This window comes from Caretta caretta, chromosome 2 (assembly GCF_965140235.1).
Source record: "Caretta caretta isolate rCarCar2 chromosome 2, rCarCar1.hap1, whole genome shotgun sequence".
In the NCBI taxonomy this organism is placed as follows: Eukaryota; Metazoa; Chordata; order Testudines; family Cheloniidae; genus Caretta; species Caretta caretta.
Window position 1 is genome coordinate 2482821 of NC_134207.1, and position 26177 is coordinate 2508997.

The window sequence follows — 26177 nt, forward strand, 5'->3', positions numbered from 1 at the left end:
TCCTATTCCAGCTTTTGCTGTCTGCAGTCAGGGTGGCCAGAGTGCAGTCTTTTGCTTATAATGCAGAGGTGTGGGGCCAATGGGGACTGAAGCGGCCTGAATTATCTGTCATGAGCCAGCAGCCTGCCTGGATCAAGTAGAGAATTAAATGCAGGAGCCTCTAGTCTCCACAGGCCTCCCCTTCATACTGCAGGAGAGTAGCTTTAATCTGCCAGTCAAATGGAACTCTTACCTCCTGCCCTTGCAAATATCTCGCAATTGGTCAAAACCTATTCAAATGATGTTCCTGTAAGCCTATATTGCCCAGCTCTGACAGGGGAGATTCTGGCCCACTGCTGCATCTGTGGAGAGATCTGCCTGTTTTCCATTTTACCTTCAGTTTCCAAATTGCTTTTATTTAACAGATGTGACAATGCAACAAAGGAGTTAAATCAGTATGTGTATATGGCTATGGTCTGGAAATAAGACATCACTGTCTTGTTTCTGGAAGAGGCACAGTAAATTTTGAAGCACATGGTTCTCTTGGTTTCATTATGCAGCAGAGGGTCCCCATGCTGCAAAGGACCGCAAGAGCTAGCGTTTGAGCATACTTGTGTGGATGACGCTGTCTTTCTTGCCTACCAGCTGCATTCCATTAGCAGGGATTCCATCCTCCATTTCTTCATGTGCTGAGGTAATCTGAGCACAACTGCATCACTGCTGGCATCAGCCTCTCCAGAGCCCCTTTTCCCAGGTTGCGCATGAAGCGAGGCCCATCTGTTATCACAAGATATCCCCCAGCCCTGGCTGGTGCGGAGAGGTGGAGGTGATGGTATTACCCAGGTGATTGCCCAGCCTGTTCCCCCCTTCCCTCCCCTCATCCTTTCTAGGTTTCATTGGGAACTAAATTAAAGCCTGCCTAATGCAGATACGCTGTCAGCATCATTAGTTGGGACATCCGCCATTTCAGAGAATGGGCAGCTAAAGTTTTCTGTGAACGGGAGAAGGGGTTCCCCCAGTTAGCGCTAAGTCCAGTTTTATGCACATGCATGGTTATCTTCTCTTCCCACGAGCTGGGTGGGAGGAGATCTGCATGTGTGGAAGCTGCTAACCTCTCAGGTTTGCATGGTGGCAGAAAAAAGGGATTTGGTTTCCTCCCCCAGTCGCTGTGGTGCACAGTGTGGTTCTCGAGTAGTCTTAATTGCAGGCATGGGGTTTGTATGTGCTCTCTTAACTACTCCAGTCTTCTTGGCTGGACTCTGGCTAGTCTAGCCTGATGCTAGGACTGTGGTCCATGCTTTCATGACCTCCAAATTAGACAACTGTAATGTGTTTTATGGCCTCCCTGTGCGAGTGCTGCATAGGATCCAGCTGTTCCAGCCGCTGGGGCCAAAACATTAATTCTCTCACCATGGCCTCTGCATGTCAGTCCAGTCTTGAGGGAGCTACGTTGGCTCAGAGTCAAACATCAGCTTGATTTTTAAAATTGCTTTGATGGCGTATAACACTGTGTATAATGTGGGATCTGTGTATTATCTGCACTGCTGCTTTTTATGAGCTTAGTCACTGCTTGAGATCATCTGAAGTCAGTTTTATTGGCCGTTCCAAACTACAGGTTAAAGACCTGTGGAGTACTTGTTTTTAGAGTGCGGTGATCTGAACCTGAAATTAGTTACCACCTGTGGCCTGATACTGATGTTAAAATAACTAAACCCAACTGACATCTTTTTACTTCGGCTTGTAGCGTGAGCAATTTTCTATCCTTTTGTGCAACTTCCTCCTTTGCACTGGAAGTTCTTGATTGTGGGTGTGTCGCAGACGCACTTCCTGATCTGGGGTGGGCCGCATTGGGTGCAGGGTGCAAGCTACCTCCAAGCTGCCCTCTTGTACTGAGGCTCATCCTATTTCACTCATTCCCTTCGCTGATTCACATTTCAGACTGTTCTGGAGCAGGGGCTGACCTGAGTGTTTATCAGTGATCATACCTTGGGCTTTCCTCCTGGCCTGGCTGGAATTTCCAGAGTTGCAAACTTGTTCTCTTGTGGAGTGTACTTCATGTTGCTCTCCTCTGCTCAGGTGAGGAACAGTGAGTAGGTGTGGCCAGGTACCACATCCAGCCCTGTTTAGTCACCTCTGATCCTCCATTTTTCCCACTATGCTGCCCATATCTTTTAAGAAACCAAATCCAATTTCATTGGAATACAGTCTTCCAGATCTGAAATGCTGTCTACCACCATGCTGAGTGTAACCTGCTGCTCCATTAGAACTGCCAAAGGAACTCTCTATTCCTGCTCACTAGAATGGACTGCTTTAGATGCTTATCTTAATTACACATGCTGTACAACTGCCTGAGGCCTTGTTAGCAGGCCCCTAGTACATAGTGCTGCCAAAGCCTCTGACATTGTAGTGAAAAGGAGGATACAATACACCACTGTTCTTCAGATTCAGTTGTTGGGCTGTTGCTTTTATATAAACCAGCTTTCATCAGTGAGCCACTCTGTGGTTCAGTCAGGGTAGCAGGAGGCTGAAGGCTCTAAGCCTGTGTACTCAGAGCAGTGGTAATCTTCCCTCGCTGCCAGTCCTGGTACAGAACAGAACAACAGAGTCAGTTGCTGACTTTCAGTTAGAATGGCAGGAATTATGGCTTCAGCTATTGATGCGTAGGTCCCCCTGCTGCTGATCAATGAGTGGCAACCTTGAGCGGTGTCCTGTTCAAATTAACACTGCCCCCTAACAGTCCCTCATTTGCTTAGTTGAATCATACTGTGTCCATGCAAACTCATAGTCAAAACTCAAGTTACTGGGCTCAAAACAGGAGTAAGGAGGTGAAATGTAATGGCCCTTCTGGTTTTAAATTCTATGAATCAAAGATTGAGGCCTGAAGGGGCTAGGAAGGTGAGTGAGTCTGAATGCCTTCAGAACCAGAGCCAGAGCACTGGCGCAAACAGAGATTTGTACTAGAACCGGAACCTTGATTTAGCCCTACCCAGGGACCTGGAAGTGACCTGAAGAAAACATGAGTTCCCAGTTAAAAGAAAGGTTCAGTATTTTTTAAGCTCAATATTTTAAACTACTGTGACCTTATTTTCCTCATAAAGCAAGGCAACACAGTAACAAATAAGCACATGACTGCTGTCAGGCCTGCCCTAGTATAATGCAAATAGAAGGGAGGCCGGCCCACAAAAGTAGGGCAGGAGAGGGGAAGCTTCGCAGCTGCCTACACCCCCCATGAGGCAGCAGGGGCCCCCAGAGACAGATGAGACATTTCTGAGTTCCATGGGGGAGAAGGTAGAATGCTCCCTGGTCTCAGAAGTTAACAACTCTTCAACCTGCAGCAGAAAGATAATGGCTCCACAATCTTTCTCCCTATTAGACAGGTCTCTGCCACCCATCCCCAACCCCTGGGCAGCTCCTCCCTCCAGTTGCCCCACGTGAGGCAGGGCCAGTGCGCCAAATTCAAATTTATGCTTTCACTTGGTTCAATATGAGGGGGCCCATATTAGAAGATGGTATTGTAGTGCGCTCAGACAAATTGTTCATAAAATAATTGTTTGTTTTACAACATACGCACACTAGGAAAAGTCATGTGAAGTTAGTTAAATGGTCAAAAATCAAAAGTTTCAAGTGAGTTTGTTTTATTGAATTTACTTCCACTAAGATGGAAGTTTGATTTGAATTGGCTCGACCCACTAACCCAACTGGGTGGGTTGGTTGGTTTGTTTTTTGGTGGCTTAAACCAACACTGAACTCAAACACACGGAGTGCAACTGAATCAGAACCAAACCACAATAAATACTGGTTCTGTTCCTTGTGCCATACCACAGGCCCAAGAACGTCACCCATAACTTTTTTGTATCAAGCCCTTAACTTCTGATTGTGTTTCTCAATCTCTTAACAAGAGATCAGTCGTGCTTTAAAGACTTCAAGTGATGCAGAATCCACCAGGTCACTAGGGATATGCCTACACTTAAAGCACTGCAGCTAAATACATGGGGCAAGTTAAAATTCTTGGTGTAGTGCTTCAGTGCAGACACTACTTACCCCGCCAGGAGAGCTTTTCCTATTGCTGTAGTTAATCTACCTCCTTAAGAGCCAGGAGCTAGCTTGATGGAAGAATTCTTCGTTGATCTAGTGCTGTCTACAGCCCGGGTTAGGTCAGCAGAGGTGTGTGGCTCAGGGCTCTAGATTTTCACACCTTCAGACTTAGCTATGCTGATGTCAGTTCCCAATGTAGACCAGCCCTAGGGTGAGTTCTAGGGGTGAATGAAACCTCATTGTTAACTGACAATGTGAACTATAGCTATAAAAGCTTACCTTAGTGTTAAGCTAAACGGGTTAATTAAGAACAGAACCTTTCCTCTTATATTAAAATAGATGAAAAGAAAAGGTATTTCTACTATCTAACAGGATGCGCTGTGCCTACCTGAAGCTTCTGGAGACACATGTCTTAAAGATGAATCAATTCAGCATCATTACAATCACCCTGAAGAGACCTGTTCAGCAGAGAAAACAAATTCAGCTTATCTCGGTGGGCCAGAAACTCTTTCAAACTGAAAAGAGCCATTGATTGAATCGGTTCTGGAGAACTACACACTTTCAGTGTTTGTAGCTCCAATTGGGCTGCTGCCTCAAGGGGCTGGGACACATGTTTCACCCTAGCTTGCGGGTGGGTAGAAGCAATAAGGAGGGGAGAGTTACACCACTCTCTGAAGTCTTCCTACAACCAAGATCCTCCTGGACAATTTCTAGAACATGAGACCGGCCAGACTGAGTCAGACCCATGGTCCATCCAGCCCAGTCTCCTGTCTGCCAACAGTGGCCAGTGCCAGGGGCCCCAGAGAGAATGAACAGAACAGGGAATCATGAAGTGATCCTTCCCCTGTTGCCCATTCCCAGCTTCTGGCAAACAGAGGCTAGGGACACCATCCCTGCCCATCCTGGCTAATCGCTATTGATGGACTTATCCTCCATGAGCTTATCTAGTTCAGCCCATGGTTCTTCCAAGGGATCTTGCCACAGCAGTCTGAGCAAAAACTTTGTTTTCTCTCTGGAACAGATCATTTTAGCTTTCTCCCAAAAATCCTTCCCACACTCCCTCATTGAATTAATAGCTAATATCTGGCTTTCTTTCATCATATGATAAGTAACATAAGTTACTGTTAATATCTCTGAGAATTCTAACTTGCCACATGTATTTAGTGAGTGAGTGGTATAAAATGCTTATGAGGGGAAGAGGGCTTTGTATCTGTCCAAATTAGTAGCTCATTGCTTAAGCTTCCAATATTTCATTTTTAAGGAGGTTAGGTAATGACTGAGTTGAATATAAAAATTTCCTTTAATTCCTTCACTACACTTTCCCTCTACTACGGGATTGTGATCTTTAGAGAGAGGTCTCTACACCCACTGGCACATCCTACCCCCCCCCCCCCGATGTTCTGGTTTAACTTGGATTTAAACTTGGAGAGTGGTCAGTTTAGATGAGCTATTACCAGCAGGAGAGTGAGTTTGTGTGTGTATGGGGGTGGGGAGGATGTGAGAAAACCTGGATCTATGCAGGAAATAGCCCGACTTGATTATGTAAAGAGTTGTCACTTTGGATGGGCTAGCACCAGCAGGAGAGTGAATTTGTGTGGGGGGGTGGAGGGTGAGAAAACCTGGATTTGTGCTGGAAATGGCCCACCTGATGATCACTTTAGATAAGCTATTACCAGCAGGATAGTGGGGTGGGAGGAGGTATTGTTTCATATTCTCTGTGTGTATATAAAGTCTGCTGCAGTTTCCACGGTATGCATCTGATGAAGTGAGCTGTAGCTCACGAAAGCTCATGCTCAAATAAATTGGTTAGTCTCTAAGGTGCCACAAGTACTCCTTTTCTTTTTGCGAATACAGACTAACACGGCTGTTCCTCTGAAACCATTCTCCCACGTTGTAATCTTCAGATATTGCTCCGCTGAAGGGGTTGCTTCGGCAGTAGCAGTGTGAAAGCTGACCTATAAAAATGGGCTTGTTTTATTTATGCTATAACAGAGGCCTAACTCACTGCTTTAACAAAAATGAATACCGCTTGCTTTTTGTGTTTGAATCTCAGGTAGAATTTTTCAAAAGTGCCTGAGTGACTTAGGAGTCTGCATAGCTGCTTATGTCCAAAAATGTTATTACCCCTTGTTTCCCAGAGAGCATTCTATGGATGACTGGAGAACCTGAAGTCGTATGAATGCTGAAGAAGTGAAACCTTAATGAAAAAGGGGAGGGATTTATATTTAGACCATTGAATATGTTTAAATACCTGTTTCACAAACACACTTGCATGAAAACCTCTCTTTGTTAACCTTCTAATAGACAATCTGACTTATACAGGAAGTCCACCATCACAAAAAGAAAATAAGACTTGCCCCATATTTCTGAATGGAAAAAAACAACCAGCACAAACTGTTGGAGTTTGCCGGGGGGGGCTTTTCAGGCCACCTTTACACATCATAGACAAGGACACAACCTTATTTTTTCTACCTGTGCAGGTTACTGATAGTGAAGATAAGTTTCTAGCTGCAGATAACACTCATCTGTTATCCCTTCAGCTACTGACCATGGAATCTACCCTCTAAGTGACTAAGTAAGGTCTCTCACAAATTTATGTGGCAGGTTGTATTAACATTCTAGTAAATCTTTATATTGGGATAGCACCCAGGACTGGGACCCCGAACAAACAGAAAAAAAGAGAGAACATGAAGCTGTCCACTTATTGCTTAAAACATGAAGTCTCCTTTGAATTCAGACTTTCCATCAGGGTTTTTTTTTCCCCTGTTGACTGCAGCCATGTAGGAAAAGATGCCGAATTGATATGGATGAGAGCAGGCAATTGATCTCAGTGAGGCGGTGGTGAGAATGCAGGAGGCAGCTCATGGCTCTCAGGCTGAGCACATAGGCCAGACCACTTAGCTATGATACTAATGGGCACTATGTACAAATTTGAGGTATGTGGGAGAAAGGAAAAGAATACAGAAGTAAGGGCTAGTGTTTCCTGGTGGGAGAACCATGTCCCCTTTCTTGTAAGCTCCTGTATTTTCACTTCTCCTCCTCCTCCTCCTCCCCCCCCCATGGGTGCTTATTTCTGTGCTTGGTTCATTGATGTTTTAATGGATGTGTGTTTACCATTCACTTAAAGGAAGCAGATTTGAGTCTTAGTCAACACATGTCGTAGAATGAGACTTGATAAGGTGCCTGTATCTGCCCAATAAATTAGTCCCTCAGCCTCATATCCCCTTTCTGCATGCTAGTCTAGACAGTGCTAAGTGTCAAAAAACCTTCTCCTGGGGTAGGTGCACTACCGGCAGCACTGCTGAAGCTGATCAGTCTTTTGGGAATCCTGTCATGTTGGGACGTTTCATAATGCTGCTTCCTGAACTGCTGCTGGACCTGTGACAAATGGCATTTGTCTTGCATCCTCAGCTATTTCTCCTGCACTCTGCCTACTAATCTATCTTGTTCAGGGCAGTCACTAACATTCCAAACCTCAACTTTAATAAAACAAAACAAAAAAAACCATTCGCAGCCATTCCTTTTTCCTCCAAGTAAGGACTTTCCCCCCAAAATGATATTGGCATGAGCTTAAGGATTGGCAGCTTTAAGGTCCAGAAACATGAACCAGTTTAGGTCTCGGAAATAAATGCTTCCTGGTGCTAAAGGAGCTGGGCTTCCCCCGAGCTTGGGAGGAGACTCTGAAATAAGAAATCTCTGTAAGGAGCTTGGCTTGCATGATTATGCCCTCCAGCCTTCCTTCTCCTTCAGTATAGAAGCTGGACCTGCAGAGTACCTGCCGTGCAGTCAGAGGAGGGTGACTTGAGCGGCTGTCACCTCTGTTTTTCCGTAGGCAGAGAGATCTGGAGAGGAGTGGTCCCACCCATTATGGCATATTGAGCTCTGATAAGTGTTCGCTGCAGTACAGAACATGGCAGACAATACAGTCCCTGGCCCAATGAGAAGCTTGCAGTCTAAGTTGGATACAATCTTATGTCCTACTGACATAAGACATGCAAGGTACATTGTCTGAGGCTCTAACCTGAACGTAAAGTATAGTTTGTGTTTTAATGATTATACTGTCTGAGCAAGGCATGGTGATGGGTGCAGTATAAAGACCTTGAAGAATGGAGGAAGGATTTAAATGCAGGGGAAGTCAGATGGTTATCAAGCAACGGAGAGAGAGTTCCACATTTTGTCACCCATGAGCAATACAGCCATCCCAAACTTGTACCGATAAACGCAAACCACGACTGGGTATATAGATTGTACGTGCACACACACTGCGACACGGGAGTCACTTCCCGAACTACTGCTAAGTGTACCAATAAACGCAGACCATGCCTGGGTATATAGATTGTTCGTGCACACGCCCTGCGACACAGGAATCATTTCCCGAACTACTGCTATGTGGCTGCATAACAGCGCGCAGCAGTAGGACAGCTTGGGAGGAGCACTGGCTCTAAATGAAGCCGCTGGGAGCATTTAGGTAGGAAAAACGTGGTTACCCAAGTCGGAATTTGGGCCAGGACGCTGGCAGTCATCAGTTTAACTCTGCCCCTGCACGTACCCATTATGGTTAGGATCTTCCTCGGGGTCAAGCAGCTGTGGACAATGTGGCATACTATCCAACAACCGATAGACTATACGAATATGAAGGAGGTATGCTCTTCTACAATTGTAGGTGTATGTTCCAGGTGCACTTTAGTACTGCGTGTCTGTTCTGTGACCTTATAATGAGATGAAATATCACTGAAATACTCACGAGAACATAGTTAACAATGCTGTGACAACACCCTCAGTTCTGATTTATGATTTGCATAATAAAAATCTCAATATTGTTTTTGAATTTAGTGTAATGTGCTGGCTAATACTATTGTATGTCTCTGCACCCAGTCTGTGAGAATTTTATTCCTTGTTACATTTGCATATAAGATTCCAACGTGCATCCTGAAAAAGTTATTTACATGGAGAGGGGTTGTCAAAAGATAGAAAAAGAACACAGCAGAGACTAAAATATAAACCCTGCAGGGTAAACCACACCAGGATATGGTCCCAGCTACATGTCACCATTGAAAATGGTGTTTTCAGTATTGCGATCCCCAAGTGTTCTACAGCTCCAAATCCAGGGGTTTTGAAAAAGAATGCAGATTAGGTTCTTTTTCTTTGCCTTCTGGTTTTTGACCATTTAGAGTCGAATTTTTCAAGCTTTTCTGTGCAACCAAGAGGGATTAGAACCTTCCTTTTAAAATAATAAAAATGAAAGCTGAGGTTCTCATCTAATCACCTGTCTCCAGAAGCTGGGCTTTATGAAAAACACCGGAATTGAGGAGAGTCATGATAAAAGTGTGAGTTGGCAACACTGCATTTTGTTTAAAAAAACATATTTGATGGGAAATGTCAGTTATGGGTTAATTAATTCAAGTAATTGCTAGCCATAAAGCTAATCTTAGGGTTTTTTTACCCAAAGCAGTTTTAACTGAAGGAAGGATAAATGAATCATTGTCCCAAATGCATCCTGATAATTAAAATTGCACTAGGAAGACTTCAAATAGGAGGGACTGTTCTCCTGAGGATCCTTGTGAGCCCTTAATAACAAATGACTGCCTCCTCTGGCTGCGAGAGATAACAAACATCATTGGCCGTGACTGGCTGAGGTCTCGCTTGGAAGATGATCACAGGCCTCTTGAGGCATGTCTACTCTGCAGCTGGGAGAGCTAGCATGCCAAAAATAGCTGTGTGAATGTTGCAGCATGGGCGGAGACTTGTGCTGGCCACAGGGTTGGCTGTGTTCTTGGCTACCCTGAAACTCCTCTGGTGCTGTACTAGCCACACTGCTATTTTTAGCACACCAGCTCAAGTTCTGCCAACACAGGTCTGCCTGCCTGGGCTGGGAGGCTTGCTCCCAGCTGCAGTGTAGACGTATCCTTGGAGGGGCTGGAGAGCTGGGCTTCTGTATAAAGATGCCAAGTTTTTCTGACTAGACGTGCATGTCTGTCTCTATGCTATGACCATCAGATCTCTGTGAGATGGGAGTAAGCCCAAGCACAAACATATGGGAAGAGAATCTGTTTCTGGGGGGAATTGGTTCTCAGACCCGCTATGTAAAAAATCTGTGTGTGTCTCAGGGTTTTGTTCTGGTGCCCATCACCATCATATCTGATCCCCTTATGTGGCACCAGTTTACACACACTGCACTTTCCTTCCAGCTGAGAAGGGCTGATGTGTTTGTGGACATTATATGTTCTTTTTGAGGAAGACCCAGATAATTCTAGCCAGCTTCTCTGAATGCGAACATGTTTCACGTTACTTGTTCATTGGCTGCAGGAGCTCCTGCCTTTAGACATAGAGGGTACACAAGGGACAAGCAGTTCAGTTTGGTAAAAGAGCTAGAGAGTTGCTTATTCTTCAAGTAGTGTCCCTAAGTGTGCTCCACTGTAGGTCTGTGTGTGTGTGCCCCCACGCTGCTGATCAGAGAATTTCAATAGCAGTCTGTCCCACCTGCACATGCGTGGCTCCCTGCCTGCGATGGGGCTAGGCATTCCCTCCTCAGTTCCTTCTCAGGTTTCGCTGTAGCTCACGAAAGCTTATGCTCAAATAAATTGGTTAGTCTCTAAGGTGCCACAAGTACTCCTTTTCTTTTTGCAAATTCCTTCTCAGTTGCCCCAGCTAGAGACTCTGTTCACAGATCATTAACTCCCTATAGTTTTGCAAATTTTAGCTCTATTTGAAGCCTTTTTTCTTTTTTGTACTATGTTTTAGTTGGCCGTTCCAAAAAAGAAAAGAGAAGAAGGGGTTTGCCTTTCTCCAACCCCACTGTGGGGGGACCTGGACAAGGGTATGCCTGGCTCTCCAGGCTTCAAAAAATTCCTTAACTGCAAAGAATCCATCCTAGTGATGGAGGGACATTCGCAGTGCATTCGCTGCCTGGGGGGCAAAGCTCAATCCACAGAAGTGTGGCTGGTCCCAGCAGTTAAAACCCATGTCCAGGAAGGACAGAGAGAATTCCTGCTCATGGAATCAGCCCTTCAACCTCCTGAGTCCCAGCGAGAGCTGTCACCGCAACCTTCTATGTTGAAGGCAGGTGATCCCAAGAAGACGAGCCACTCACTCAAGACCGCTAAGAAAAGGGCTGTGAGACCCCATAGAGAGCCACAATCAAGCTGTAAACGATCTCCTGCTCTGTGGGTGTCATTGGTACTGATGGTGCCAAAGCTTCTGGAGTTGGTACCCAAGGCATGTGACGTACCGAGCTGACAGAGCAAGTCATAGAATCATAGAATCATAGAATATCAGGGTTGGAAGGGACCCCAGAAGGTCATCTAGTCCAACCCCCTGCTCAAAGCAGGACCAATTCCCAGTTAAATCATCCCAGCCAGGGCTTTGTCAAGCCTGACCTTAAAAACCTCTAAGGAAGGAGATTCTACCACCTCCCTAGGTAACGCATTCCAGTGTTTCACCACCCTCTTAGTGAAAAAGTTTTTCCTAATATCCAATCTAAACCTCCCCCACTGCAACTTGAGACCATTACTCCTCGTTCTGTCATCTGCTACCATTGAGAACAGTCTAGAGCCATCCTCTTTGGAACCCCCTTTCAGGTAGTTGAAAGCAGCTATCAAATCCCCCCTCATTCTTCTCTTCTGCAGGCTAAACAATCCCAGCTCCCTCAGCCTCTCCTCATAACTCATGTGTTCCAGTCCCCTAATCATTTTTGTTGCCCTTCGCTGGACTCTCTCCAATTTATCCACTATTTATCCAAGTCGCTCTGCCCAAAGACTTGATGGGTACAGGCAAAGAAGTACCGGTACCTCAGGGGCATGAAAAGCATAGAAGATCCGTCCCGGGGAAGGCTACATCAACCTGGTCATGGGCACCAGCACCGACGGACCACATGACTAGGTCTGTGTCTCCAATTCCATCAGTACCAGCCTCTCAGCACCGACAGCCACTGGCACAGATGGAAATCAGCCAGTGCAGACGACAGTGCGCAACGGTTCTCTCCATATCCGACGCACCAGACTCGCCCCTATTCAGTACCGGGGTTCCGGTGCCAAGTTCTCCCAGAGCATTGGACTCAGTGACATCTCCATGCCACATACCACGTTTCTCCTCATCAGAGTCAGATAGTGCACGAGAGGACTTGTGTTCTCACCGTTCATCCTACCCACCATATGGGTCCCAATTTCACCATGGACTCCAGGTGTACCACCCGCCCACCCCTTAACCTCCATGGTTTGGGCAGCCACCAGCCTCCAACCCTCAATGGCCGTACTGGGACCTATGGCAGGCCCAAAGGCAACAAGCTTCCCAGGCCCCTGGTGTGGCATACCAACAGGCAAGGAGGCAGCCTCCTTCATCTGCAGTGTCAAAGGTGTCGGAACCTCCTGAGCTATTGAGGAAATGGAAACTGAGGCAGAGAAGGAAGACACTTCTCATGCCCATCTTTCATCACCCTCATCTGATGAGGTGGTGATGTCCCCTCTGCCATCCATGGCAGATGATTTTAAGTCATTCCAGGACTTAGCTCAGGGGGTGGCAGAAGCCCTGCAAATACAGCTGCACCAAGTGACTGAGCCTCACCACATACTGGTGGACATTCTACACTCTTTCACCTCTGCCAGAGTGGCCCTCCCAGTTAGTGAGGCACTCCTGGATCCTGCCAGAGTTATGTGGCAGACCCCTGCGTCCGTTCCACTGAAATGCAAGCAGGTGGATAAAAAGTATTATGTGCTGGCAAAGGGCAAAGAATTCTTACTTTCCCACCTACCTACAAATTCCATCCTTGTGGATGCGGTTAGTTCTAGGAGCCGCCAATACCAGTTTAAATCCACCCCGTATGACTGAGACAGGAAACATTTGGACCTGTTTGGCAGAAAAGCATATTCATCAGCCACTCTTCAGTTCTGGGTAGCAAATTACCAGGCCTTGTTAGCCAAATATAACTACCAGAACTATGTGAAACTAGGTTCTTTTATTGATCAGCTCCTGAACTCCCACAAAGACCAATTTAGGGCCATAATTAAGAGGGCCAGCTGGTGGCAAAAAGTCTCTCCAATCCTCATGAGACGCAGCAGACATGGTGGCATGTTCAATTTCTATGGCTGTGATTGAGAAGGGCTTTGTGACTGCATTTGTCTGGCTTCCCTAAAGAGGTCCAAACCACGGTGGCAGACCTTTCCTTTGAGGGAACAAAGCTGTTCGCCAAAAAGAAAGACCCGTCCCTGCACATGTTGAAGGATTTTGGGACGACTCTTCAATCCCTAGGGATATACACGGTGGCCTACAAGAGAAAATACAGCCCTCTGCCACAGTTTAAGCCCCGGTCATTGCAGTACACCTCTCAGTACTCATCACAGAGATCTTATGAGCTACAGAGAAAGAAATCTAAGTTCCCCAAGCGAAAGCAATCAGGACCGCAACTGACTTCGTTTCAGCCCTCAATCTCGAAGTGGCAGTTTTGATGGGTTGGTCAAGGTGCCGCTCTCCTTGCTACCTTACACTGGGAAACCCCACTCCCCTCTTTAGAGACTGCCTTACCCAATTCCGCAGCACCTGGCGATAGATAACCTCCGACAAGTGGGTGTTGAAAATGATCTAGAATGGATATGCCATCCACTTCTTCTCCCATCCCCCTCCCAAACACCCTTCCCCATCCCTCATCAGCGACCCTTCTCACAATAGTCTACTATGTCAAGAGGTAACCATCTCAGCATAGGAACTATAGAGCCGGTGCTGGTACATCGCAGAGGCAAAGGCTTCTACTCTTTACTTTTTGATACCAAAGAAAAAGGAAGGTTGGAGACCCATATTGGACCTCAGAGTGCTCAACAAAGTGCAAAAATTCAAGATGGTCACCCTATCAACGATCATCCCTGCAATAGAAGAAAGAGATTTGTTCTCGGCCCTCAACCTTCAGGACATACTTCCGCACTTCTATCATACCAAGTCACAGGCATTACCTCAGATTCACGCTGGGCCAGGACCACTACCAGTACAGAGCACTCCTTTTTGGCCTCTCATCGGCCCCCAGGGTGTTCTCCAAGGTCCTCTCGGTAATATCAGCCCACTTATGCTCTCAGGGCATAATGATTTATCCTTACCTAAACAATTGCCTTCTCACAGCACGGTCCTTCAAAGAGGCTCAGCGGGTCACTCAGAAATGGGACCTGTTTCTGAATCTGGGTCTACAGATCAACGAACAAAAATTGACCTTAATACCGGTGCAGAGACTAGAATTCATAGGAGCTGACCTCAACTCAGGCAAAGGCACTCCTCCCACATCACAGATTTCTCAATCTTTCCATGTTGATAGAGATAAGTGCAAGCCAGCCCCCAAACTTCGGCCAAGCATTGCATCCAGCTTCTGGGACACATGGCTGTGGGCCCATCTGTTATTCCTCGTGCCAGATTATGCATGAGATGCCTTCAAGCATGGTTACATTCAGTATACAAGCCAAACAGACAAGCGGGTCTCTCTCTTAGCTCACTGAAGGTTCATTTAGCAACAGTCGCAACCTTCCACCAACAGGTAGATGGCTACTCAGTCTTTTCCCACACAACTATGAAGAGGTTTCTTACAGGCATAGCAAACCTCTTCCCACAACCCAGGCCCCCACTCTCCAATGGGACCTCAATCTAATGTTTAAAAGGTTGACTAGACCACCATTTGAACCCATGGCCACTTGTTCACTAACTTACCTTTCCATGAAGGCGACATTCCACTTCACCATCACTTCAGCCAGAAGGGTAGGGCAGATGGCAGCCTTGATGGCACATCCCCCTTTTATTGTGTTCTTCCTTGACAAGGTCACACTCAGACCGCATCTGAAGTTTGGCCCTAAAGTGACTTCTGCATTTCACATGAATCAACTTATTGAGCTTCCCACAGTTTATCCCAAACCTCGTGAGCACAACAGGGAGGCCATCCTCCGTACGCTCCACGTGAGAAGAGCCTTGGCCTTATGTTTGGATAGAATAAAGAAAGGCCTTTAGAAAATCTCTGAGACTCTTCCTCTCTGTTGCAGATAGATTGAAAGATGCAGCGATCTCAGCACAGTGGCTCTCCAGCTGGGTCTCTGGCTGTATTAAACTCTGCTGCCAACTCCATGCAGTAACACCCTCATCTTTGATATGCATGCATTCCACGAGATCAGTCTCCTTACCAATTGCCTTCTCCAAGGGTATTTCTATAACTGAGCTCTGCAGAGCAGCTACCTGGGCATCTGTGCATACCTTTTCAGAACACAATGCCATTCTGGGGGATTCGGCTACAGACACCCAATTCAGTGCCACAGTACTGTCCTCTACATCAGACTTGAGTCGGACGTCCCAGCCTCCAGTGGTCAGCACTGCTCGGGAGTCACCGACAGTGGAGCCACCCATAGGGACAGGAAGAAGAAGAAGAAGTTACTCACCTTGTGCCCAAATGATGGTTCTTAGAGATGTGTGTCCCTATGGGTGCTCCATGACCCACCCTCCTCCCCTCTTCTTCGGAGTTCCACTGTTGGAGTCTTCAGTTGAGAAGGAACTGAGGTGGGAATGCCTTCACATGCTGGCTAGCCTTGTGGCAGGCGGGGAGCCATGCGGGCGGGACAGGCTGCTATTGAAATTCTCCAGTCAGCAGCGTGGGGGCGCGCGCACACCAACAGTGGAGCCCCCGTAGGGACACACGTCTCAAAGAACCATTGTTACTGCGCACAGTAACTTCCTCCCTTTGTAAAGGTCCGGATGGCACCGCTCTGTCTAACTCTGTCATGGAGCTGAGTCACAACTCCCTTGTACAGATAGCCCTGGGACACGCAAGCCGTCCTTGAATTCGAAATGCTGCCCCTGAGCTCCTTACCCAGTGGTCTTAAATACAAAGCATGTGACCCAAGGCTGGAGTGCTCCCCGGGGAGCAGTGTTTTAAAAGTTCCAGGTGCAGAGAGGGGCTGAGTTTATGTAGTTCTATAAAATATTGTAGAAATAAAACACTTCTAAGATCTTTTAATAACCCCTGAAATGAAATGTTTAAAACTGGCCCTTATAAACTCTTCACCAGGATTTAATTGCCTCATAAAAGACTGCACTAAAGAAAGGATTAAAGCACTTTCTCCTGCTTTCAAATCATTTTAACTGTTTGTGAGCCTTTCTCTAGCTGTTTCTCACTCTTTTCCCCCATCTTTCATTATTTCTCACTAGTTTTGGCCTGTAGGACCTTAGCCTTCATTGCATTGCTTAGATGTGTCTCAGGCATTGTGGGCAGGAACCATTCCTGGAATGTGTCCTTGGTTCAAGCTGTCTGAACATTTGAAGCTCAGCACTCAAAGTGGGATTGCAGGTTCTTCCCTTGACTTTCAGGCTCCGAGAATAGGAAAGATGCCAATGCTAAGAGCTGAGCAAACCCCAGAAGCTGCTTCCTGCGCGGGTTTGGGTCTAGCTGCCACAGTCAGATTATTCCCTGTGTTTTCACCCCCTCAAATGTGCTGTGTCAAGGAAAATGTGGGCTCTTTACAGACCCTTTCCAGAAGCTGTTCACAGACGCTCTGTGGGTAAGTCAACACTGCGATTAAAAAAAAACCCAGCACCAAGTCTGAGAGCCCTGGTCAGCTGACTTGGGCTTGGGCTCTGGGGCTAAAAACTGCATTGTAGGTATTCGGGCTCAGGCTGGAGTCCAGGCTCTGAGATCCTCTGCAGCAGGCGCAGCTGTGCCCTGGGTCTTTTATTGCAGTGTAGACGTATTGGGGGCCTGGACTGGAGGGCTCCTGCACTTAAGGTCTGACAATTCCAGCACACAGCTGACCCGTACCTGAAAGACCTGCAACTGCTACACTGGCAAGGGAAGTTTAATGTGACAGGCAGCAGCCATTCCTGGGTCAGTCACCCTGATCACCCCACCCCGAACACATAGAGTCTCCTCACATACTGAGAGAATGAGCTCCTTAGACTTCTGAACTGCGTTTTAGGTCACACTGTGTTTGCTGGAAATGTTGTGTTCTCCTGACTTTAGTTCTAAGAGAAGCTGTTATGTGCTGTGTAATAGGTTTAAGTCCCTTGTCCTGGCCTCGAAGCCTGTACAGATTTAATTAACTGATAAAACTGGGTCTGTTCTCATTACCTGTGTACTGTAAAATGTCTAATCCTTCGGTAAATCTTACTAAGCTCCTTGCCTCTGAGATAGTTTGTGGCATTGAGTTGCACAAGCTGTGTGATACAAGTAGTATGTTCCTCTTATCAGTGTTATATTTGCCATCTTTCAATTTCACTGAGTCCCTTTGTTCTTGTATTACAGTAAAGTACAAATAGGAGCCCATGATTTACCTTCCCTATCTCACTCACTTTTCTATAGAGCTTTATTGTGTTCCCCCCCTTATTCCTGTCCTTCCCAAAGTCTCCCAGTCTTTCCATGGTCTCTTTGGCTATATCTGCACTACACAGCTTTTAGTGGCATGACTGTCGCCAGAACCGGGCCACTAAAAGTCACGCAGTGTAACCACTGTTTGTCGGCTCTGCTGCTGACAAAATACTTCTACCCCCAACGAGTGGCGTTTGTGTTGTTGGCAGGAGATCACTCCTGCTGCCAATGCACTGTTTACACTGGCACTTGTCACGGCAAAACTTTTGTCTTTCGGGGCGGGAGGGTTAACACCTCTGAAAGACAAAAGTTTTGTCCTTCAGTTACCAGTGTAGACATAGCCTTTGTGTGTAAGTCTCTCTAGGCCTCTGATTGCTTATATCACCCGTTTGTGAACCCTTCTGTTTCCACTGCTTCTTTTTTGAGATGAGCACATGCTACAGGGATGAAAACAGCTAAACAAAAAGTGCAGACATTTTAAAATACAAATATATCTATTTGCCCACATGTGCGAGTCTAGCGTCACTGTAGTTTCACTGCAAGTAACAAATGGCAGAGCAAAATTAGTGAAGAAAAAAAAGTTCCTCCCATGTCCCCAAGAGCTTGTAAATGAGCTGGTATCTGGAGATGCCTGCAGTCCTGCTACAGCTTTCCCAGCACTTCCCCAGGATCAGCTTGTTCTGCCCCAAAAGCAGCGCTTTGCAGTCTGATGGCTTTCTCCTTCCTTGCAGTGAGAATGAGGCATTGTGGAGGGAAGTGGCCAGCTTGAGGCAGAAACATGCCCAGCAGCAGAAAGTCGTCAATAAGGTAAATCTAGCCAGCTCCCCGCTCCCTGAAAGCACAGAAGGACCCGAGCTACCCTCAGCAGTAGGGTTGCCTGGTGTTGCAGTGGGCTGTCTCGGGGCCAGAGAAGGGAACTGGAACAGCAGAGGTACTAGTTCTAGTTCGGACGAGTAGATTCTGAGGCACCATGAATATCAGCAGCCCGTGACCAGAAGACAAGTCCTTGCCTGGCATGTTATAAAGTGGAATTGAATTGACTGCTGGTGTATTTTCCCCTGCAACCCCAGTGTCATTCTACAGACCATCACAAGTACTCAGCAGTCTGCCCCATTTCCAGCTTGTCCTCTTCTGACACTGCTTTGAACCCCTTGGCAAGGGATCTTAGCTATTGATTTTATCGTCTTTTCCAGGCTACTGTATGCATTGTGATAACAGGAGTTCTTTTTTCTCCCCACAGCTTATCCAGTTCTTGATTTCATTGGTGCAGTCAAACCGTATCCTCGGGGTGAAGAGAAAGATGTAAGTCTATGTTCAGACATTGAGATACAGATTCCCTGTGGGAAAGGCAGGAGAGTGCTTCAGAACAGTGACTGGGAAGGGATTCCTCCGTGATCCCACCCCTCTGTCACTTCTGGAGCATGTTTCCCAGTGTGGTAGAACTGGACAAGAGTCCCTGGCATCGAGTCAGCATCCAGCCACACTTCACAGCTAGAGGACAGCTCACAATGCCACCCACCCCAGGGAGCTAACCAAGCCTCTGCTACTAATCCAGCGGGGTTTGCAAACCAAGCCACACAGAATCCCTCCTGAACCCGTTTCACTCATCAACTGCTGTAACCAATGAGGCTGCAAAGTAAAAAGCTGATAACGGCTGTGGTCTTACAAGCCTCAAATGATGATTCTTTATACAGCAGTAGTGCCCAAGGTACGCTGAGTGCTTTCTGACCACGCAGGGAGAGCCCCAAGGAGCTCACGCTCTGAGAGGATACGAAGTGCCGGCAGAAGTGAACAGGGTGGTGGGTGGCACCAGATGAGCTGCCCTAGGAGCAGTAGGACGGTGGAACGGAGCTGAAGCAGAGCAGGGCACCAGTGTTGCTGATGTGAGACTCCATGAAGATGTGTTCAGAAGCTGCAAGGGTGTGCTCAGAGGGCAGGGTGCTTTGAAGCTTTGCCCAGCAGGCCTGGGTGAAGGAAACTAGCGAGGGCCCCTGCGACATGGTGTTCATTTGCAAAGCATTTCACTCCTTATGTTCTGAATTGTACACGTGACTTTTCCCAGCTAGATTTGGAGCTGCAGAGAGGCCCAGTTCCCCGTACAGCATCACTGCTCCCAAAGTAGAGCTGAAGGGGCTGTGCATGCTCCCCAGTGCTCCTCCGTGCTCGCTTGGAGGTGTTGCTGTTTATGGTCATCTAAAGAGGGTAAAGTCTTACCACACAAATCGGGACCTCTCGGCGTATAAGGTGCTAGCTACCCTGAGGACTCAGAGAGCGGCATTCAGAAGGCTGATAATAATGGCAAACCGCTTGCTTTGCTATTTGTGGAGAGCCACAGTGTGATGCATTGGATTTGCTGCATGCCCTTAGCTTCCCTGCTCTGCAGTACTGTACTTAGGCCCCACACTCCACTGCCAGTCACAGGGTTTCCATGCCCAGGGCAGCCAGATGTATGCTGGGTCCGTGGGTCACCTGGCTAATGTCTGACCCTATGTTCTCAGGGAGATGCAGCACCTGGAGTCCTGTAACGCTCTTATGGGTGTTGGGTTTCTCTTGCAGCCCCCTGATGTTGAACGACAGCGGTTCAGCACATTCCATGCCTAAATACAGTCGACAGTACTCTTTGGAGCATGTCCACGGTTCATCCCCATACGCAGTAAGTGCTCTGTGCGCACCTGGTCCTGGAGAGAGGGGACGAGGGCAGAGCTGTGTGGGGAAGGAGGGGTCATCTGTGGTGCCTCCAGCTGGCCTCTTCTTTACGCTGCAGTTTGCTCAGGAGATTTTTGTGTTATTTGGCAGGAGAGCAAAGTGACGGGTGTGCTTTGTAGCCTACCGAGAGGGGATTTTAGTCTGTAGCTAACTCAGAGGCAGAACATGGCAGGAGTGAACATGTGCCGTGCAAACTGACACCATCCGAGTTCATCAACACCTAGCGGTGGGTTGCCTCGTTCATCTCTGCTGACCTGGGTTCACCTTTGTTTTTTGTCACAAACTAAGTGCATTTGGTATCAAACAATTCCCTGCTGAATGTTTGCTCCCATTTCCAACTCATCACGCACTCGCATAACTGGGGTTTGTCCTCTGGACACCAGCCGTCAGGATTGAGAGCATTGTAGAGCCTTGGTGACGACCAGGCCTGGAATAGAGGGGTTCCATGGGTCAGAACTGAGGCGTTCATGAGGGGGGCCGCAGGGGTGACCTGGACTGGAGTGTGAGGAGTGGAGCAAAAGCAGTAGGCAGCTGTGCTCAGTCCCTGGTACTCGATCAGTAGGGCTATATGATATTAAACCCTTTCGATCCCAGAGCATGCAGTAACCTTTCCAAAGGGACCTCAGGAGGTCATCTAGTCCAACCCCCTGCTCAAAGCAGGACCAATCCCCAACTAAATCATCCCAGCCAGGACTTTATCAAGCCTGATCTTAAAAACTTCAAAGGAAGGAGATTCCACCACCTCCCTAAGGAACCCATTCCAGTGCTTCACCACCCTCCTAGTGAAAAAGTTTTTCCTGATATCCAACCTAAATCTCCCCCCCTGCCACTTGAGACCATTACTCCTTGTTCTGTCATCTGCTACCACTGAGAACAGTCTAGATCCATCCTCTTTGGAACCCCCTTTCAGGTAGTTGAAAGCAGCTATCAAATCCCCCCTCAGTCTTCTCTTCCGCAGACTAAACAATCCCAGTTCCCTCAGCCTCTCCTCATAAGTCGTGTGTTCCAGTCCCCTAATCATTTTTGTTGCCTTCCGCTGGACGTTTTCCAATTTTTCCACATCCTTCTTGTAGCATGGGGCCCAAAACTGGACACAGTACTCCAGATGAGGCCTCACCCATGTCGAATAGAGGGGAACGATCACGTCCCTCGATCTCCTCGTTCCGGTGTGAGAGGGGAATGTCACCCATCCAAAGCCCACACAGGTAGCTTTCAACACAGGACACTTGTTTCAGGCCTTGACTTCTGTTGCTGAGTTTGGATGCCAGGCGCTTTGGCCAGCTACCTGGCTCCATGGTGCACCGCAGGCAGGTCCCCCAGAGGGACCCATCAGGAGCCAGCACATGGGAAGCTTCGTCATTGCTTATTTTCTGGATGGGCCTTTAATTTGCTGTTGGATTCCTGAAAGTCCCTAATTCTTGTCTCTCCTTTCCCATCCACTTTTCATCCATCCATCCCTTTGATGTCCTGCTTCCCATCTATCATCCTCTGGCCAAGGCGTACTGGACAGGGTTCTCTTCAGTGGACTTGCATACCCATAAAGAAAAGGAGTACTAGTGGCACCTTAGAGACTAACCAGTTTATTTGAGCATAAGCTTTCGTGAGCTACAGCTCACTTCATCGGATGCATTCAGCTGTAGCTCACAAAAGCTTATGCTCAAATAAATTGGTTAGTCTCTAAGGTGCCACTAGTCCTCCTTTTCTTTTTGTGAATACAGACTAACATGGCTGCTACTCTGAAACTTGCCTACCCATGTTACTGCGGGGTAAGCAGGGTATGGCTCTCCAGCATACCAGCTTGCCATGCAGTAACATCCCAAATCCACCAATCATGGTCCTTAATTCTCTTTTGAATGGGCAGTGCCCCCACCCCCATCATTCCCTTCTTTCCAGGCCTAGAGCTATGTACATTGCTTCTGCTGCAGCCCCCCCCTCCCGCCCCAGCCAGAGAAAGAGAGACAGGATCCTGTGTATTTGGATTCCCCGTCTCTAAGGTGCCACAAGTACTCCTTTCCTTTTAGCCTATTCACATTCACACATGATTGACACCTAATTGGTATGGCAGTGCACTGAATTTCTGAGCGTAATTAACTGCCCTTTGTCCTGGAGTGCAGGGTCTCATTAAACGTGTGGTGGGGTTGGGCTCTATGTGGGAATTAGAGGTTTCCTCCTGTCTGTTCGCAGCTGAAGAGCCCTAATCAAGTTCATTTGCTGATAGAGTTAATTGGCTTCGGTGTTGATTGCTTTTGGGGGGAGCTGTGATAAACTCAATCACCTTGTGCCTTTGATTGCTTCTGGGATAGTGTAATTAGTTAAATCGGTGCATCCCCTGGTGCGGCCACTCTTGATTCCAGAGGTGCCCTGTTTCAGTTTGTTTTAAATCAGAGTGCCCACACCATGGGGTTTGCCCTAATTATGCTCAGGGCCTGTGTCTGGGCCCCACCTGTCTAGCATGAGGGAGCCAAATGGCAAACATTCTTTGGGCAAAACTGCCAGGCAGCATTTACGACCAGCCCACTTCTTGGTACTGTGCTGTGAACATTGTACTGCTGGAAGGGAGGGTTACAGCCGTGGTTAGAGACTAGCATCAGTTTCCAACAGCTCCGCTACCCCATAGTCCTGCCCCTGCCACCCTCCACAGGATTGAGTCCCATTCATTCTTTCCTGTTGTTAAAGCAAAATAAAAGGTGTCCGAGAAGCTGAATAATAATGTATGTCCTGCAGCATTATGGGGACAGCAGGCTGAACACCAGGCTCGTGTCACTGAACAACCCAAGGGCCCAGAGGGGAAAGTTATTGCACTAACTTTGCGTGTGTGCACGCAGCCACTCAGACTCACGCAGCTCTCCTTGTAGCTTGTTACCTGACCCAGTTTTCCACCCCAGAACCAAAAACATAGCCCTATTCAAAATTCTACCCTGCACTTAGACCCTCCCTTGGGGAGTTTGTGTGTTCCCATTCCAACCCCCTCCTAGCCCTGTACCCTGCAGTTCGACACCCCGCCCCCCACCCTCCCCATGGGGAGTTTCTGTGTTCTCATTCCCACCTCCTCCTAGCCCTGTTACCGCCTTTGAAATGTGTCCGTATTCTTACATTCAGCAAACACTTAAGCAAAGCCAGCAGGAGCTGTTCCAAGCGTTACAGGATTGGCCCAATTATGAGAAACACAGCTGGCCATCTTCTCTCAAGCTCAAGTGTTTATGACTTTCTACTCAAAGCAGAAGTGATGGGTGAGCAGCTCTTCTGAGCCACCTGTACTGTGCACTCAGGTTCCGAGTGGCAATGCCCTCACTCACACTGTTCCCATCCACACTGTGGCTTGCTCATTGACCATCGCCAGGTCGGGAGGCATATGCACACAAACCTCTCGCATGGTCCAAGGACTGCCCGGGGCAGTTCCTGGGGCAGAGGGTCTGCAGAATACCTGCTCCACGTGATTCTCTCTAACACTTCTACGGCTCCCACCAACACAGAGGCATCTGAGCACCTAATAAGGAGGCCACCAGAATGACAAGCTGTTGTGTGATATTCATATTATGAGGGTGTCGAGAAGCCCTGACCAGAGCTGGGACCCCATTGAACTAGACACCGTATGAACACACGTCGAGGTGACACTGGTTCCAAACAGGTTACGGTCTAAGAAGACAAGTGGGAGAGGGAGAAAGCTGAATAGGCTTGGGTTTTTATACATCTGGGGTATTTTAATTAAATACCCTCATGATAAATAATGACTCCTGGTCCTTCCCAACTGCCCGCAGCCTAGCCACCATGCAGTGGCTGATTTCTTTGGGGTCTCAAGAAGGGATATGAAGGAGGAGAGTTAGTGGGCTCATGGGTCATCTCAGGGTGGGTGTGGTAAGCGCCAGAGCTGTTGAATTAGGACACAAGCCGCAGATCCCCCCTCTGCCTGCCAGTTTTTTGGGGTGTGCCTGTGTGCACCAGGCAGCTAGAATTTGGTCCATCATTTGATCCGGAGTTTATTTAGCAGCTGAAAAGGTGCCTTAAGTAAAAAGCCCCTACATCCTTACTCCCTGGCTGAGACTCCTGCACTTGCGAGGGGATCCAGGTTCACTCAGTCTCCTCACTAGTAAATCCCTCCTTCCATGGGATTGCCTTTCAGTGTTGCTATCTCACAGTTTGGTGGCAAGACTCACAATAGTTGATATTTCTTAAAGCCCCAACTCCCTGAGGCAGGTGAATATGTGAGAATCTCAGCTGGCATCGAAACATAAAAGGAAGCTTTTAGCTCTCTCGGCTGCAGAGAAAAACTGGAAAATGTGTGAACTCTAAAGGCCCAAACTCCAGAAGGAACCCAACATGTTGTGTGCATCAAAGATCTCGTGATTTTTAAGTCAGTTTAATGATTTTTAGGGCAACGTCCTGATTTTTTAATGCTGGAGACTGCCAGCACGGGCTTTTATTGAGATAGGACCCCCGCCTTGGTCTTCACAATCAGCTGTGAGCTCTCTGTAGTCTTACACACAGTGGCAATTCTTGCACCTCCCTCTCACAGGCTGCGTGCCTGGTAATGGGACTATTCATGTGTGCCTGTCACATGACTTCACTAATGCTCTGATTGTTATTTCAGGCTTCTTCCCCGGCATACAGCGGCTCCAATCTGTACTCCCCGGATTCTTCAGCCAACTCTGGTCCCATTATCTCCGATGTGACGGAACTAGCCCAGTCCAGCCCCTCAGCTTCCCCCAGTGGCAGTCTCGATGAAAGGTATCTGTGTGAAGAGCATGAGTTTGGATTGTGGAACACCAGCTCGGGTGTGGGTCTCTCGCAGTAGGGAGTTGCAGCAAGAAACTGGTGTCACCCTTGGAGCTGCTGTGTTAGGGAGGCATTCCCTTCGAGCCTGATCCCACTGACCCTGCTGGGAGTTGGACCAGGTGCTTCGGGCCTTTCTTACTCAGGACACTGCTTGCCCCACAGATTCTTGTTTTAGTTTCAGTCTTTTGTTTGATTAATGGAAGATGCCAAAGTCACTCCTGTTTCCTTGATCTAATCAGAGTCCTGGTCCACACTTCAAATTTATGCTGGCAAAGCTGTGTCGGACCAGGGTGGGAGAAACCACAACCTCTAGCACTGCAGCTATGTTGGCGAATCCCCCAGCGCAGACGCCGCTGTGGCGACAGAAGAGTGCTTCTGCCGGCATCGCTAACCTTGTCTGGGGAGGTGGTGTTCCTCCATTGGCAGGAGAGCTCCAGGTGTCGCTCTACGCCGCAGCTCTGCGAGGGGGCTAGGCCAGCATAAGCTCTGCAGAGTCGATGCAGCCTGAACCCTGCTGTTCTGGAACAGTTACCGGGCTGTCCTCTCAGGCCTGTGGGAAGCACTGACCTGCTTGCTTGGTGACTAGAGTGCACGAATCAGCAGCACTCCTTGTGAGGATGTGAGGCAGCAGGGAGGGGGGAGCGTTGACCTGGGAATGTGCCCTGGGGATGGGAGACCTGAGAGCCTGTCACCTGAGCCAGGAGGGGGAGGGGAATGTGGACAGAGGCTGCAGAAGGGAGCCTGCTGGGGGGGATTAGTTTCAGTTTGGGGCTGGGTGGAGGAACGCAGGGAACCCCAGGGCTGGGGTCTAAGCTCCCTGCTCCCCCAGAAGGACTTGACTGATGGGTCCTGGGTGTACCCACAAGCTCTGTTGTGGACTGTGTTCCTGTTGTCCAATAAACCTTCTGTTTTACTGGCTGGCTGAGAGTCTCAGTGAATCCCAGGAAGAGGGGTGCAGGGCCTGGTCTCCCCCACACTCCGTGACACTCCTGACTATGGGGACAGGGTAAAGACTCACCTTGGCAGTCCAAGCCCCCAGTGTAGGAGGGCATGTGTTAAAAAGCAGTTGCCTTTCTTCCCAAGTTACTCCTCCTCCTCGGAGAGACAGTGGCTGGGTCATCACCATACAGGAGGACAGGGAGGCTGAGAACCTGAAGCAAATGTATCTGACCTTGGACAGCAAGAAGCTTCCAGCCAGTCCCAGCCCAGAAAAGTCAGGCTGTCTCCTGCCACAAGGCACACAAGAGTCATCCTGGATACTCAGCCAAATCCCGCCCTGAGCTCTGCGTGTATGATGCTCCCTGATTCCACTGAGCGCTGCCTGCAGGTGTCCAAGGCAGCTCTTAGTCCGGTATGCCTCCATGCCTGTTCC

At 48.0% G+C, this 26177-nt stretch overlaps 1 protein-coding gene across 2 annotated transcripts in view; it reads left to right on the forward strand.

Annotated features, from left to right (window-relative positions):
• Positions 1-26177, forward strand: part of HSF1 (heat shock transcription factor 1) — a 97579-nt gene that overhangs the window by 50498 nt on the left and 20904 nt on the right. For both annotated transcript variants that reach the window (XM_075124867.1, XM_075124868.1), the window contains exons 5-8: positions 18058-18133; positions 18567-18628; positions 19883-19979; positions 24621-24757. In XM_075124867.1, the coding sequence (XP_074980968.1) occupies positions 18058-18133; positions 18567-18628; positions 19883-19979; positions 24621-24757 (372 nt within the window). The remainder of the gene's footprint in view (positions 1-18057; positions 18134-18566; positions 18629-19882; positions 19980-24620; positions 24758-26177) is intronic.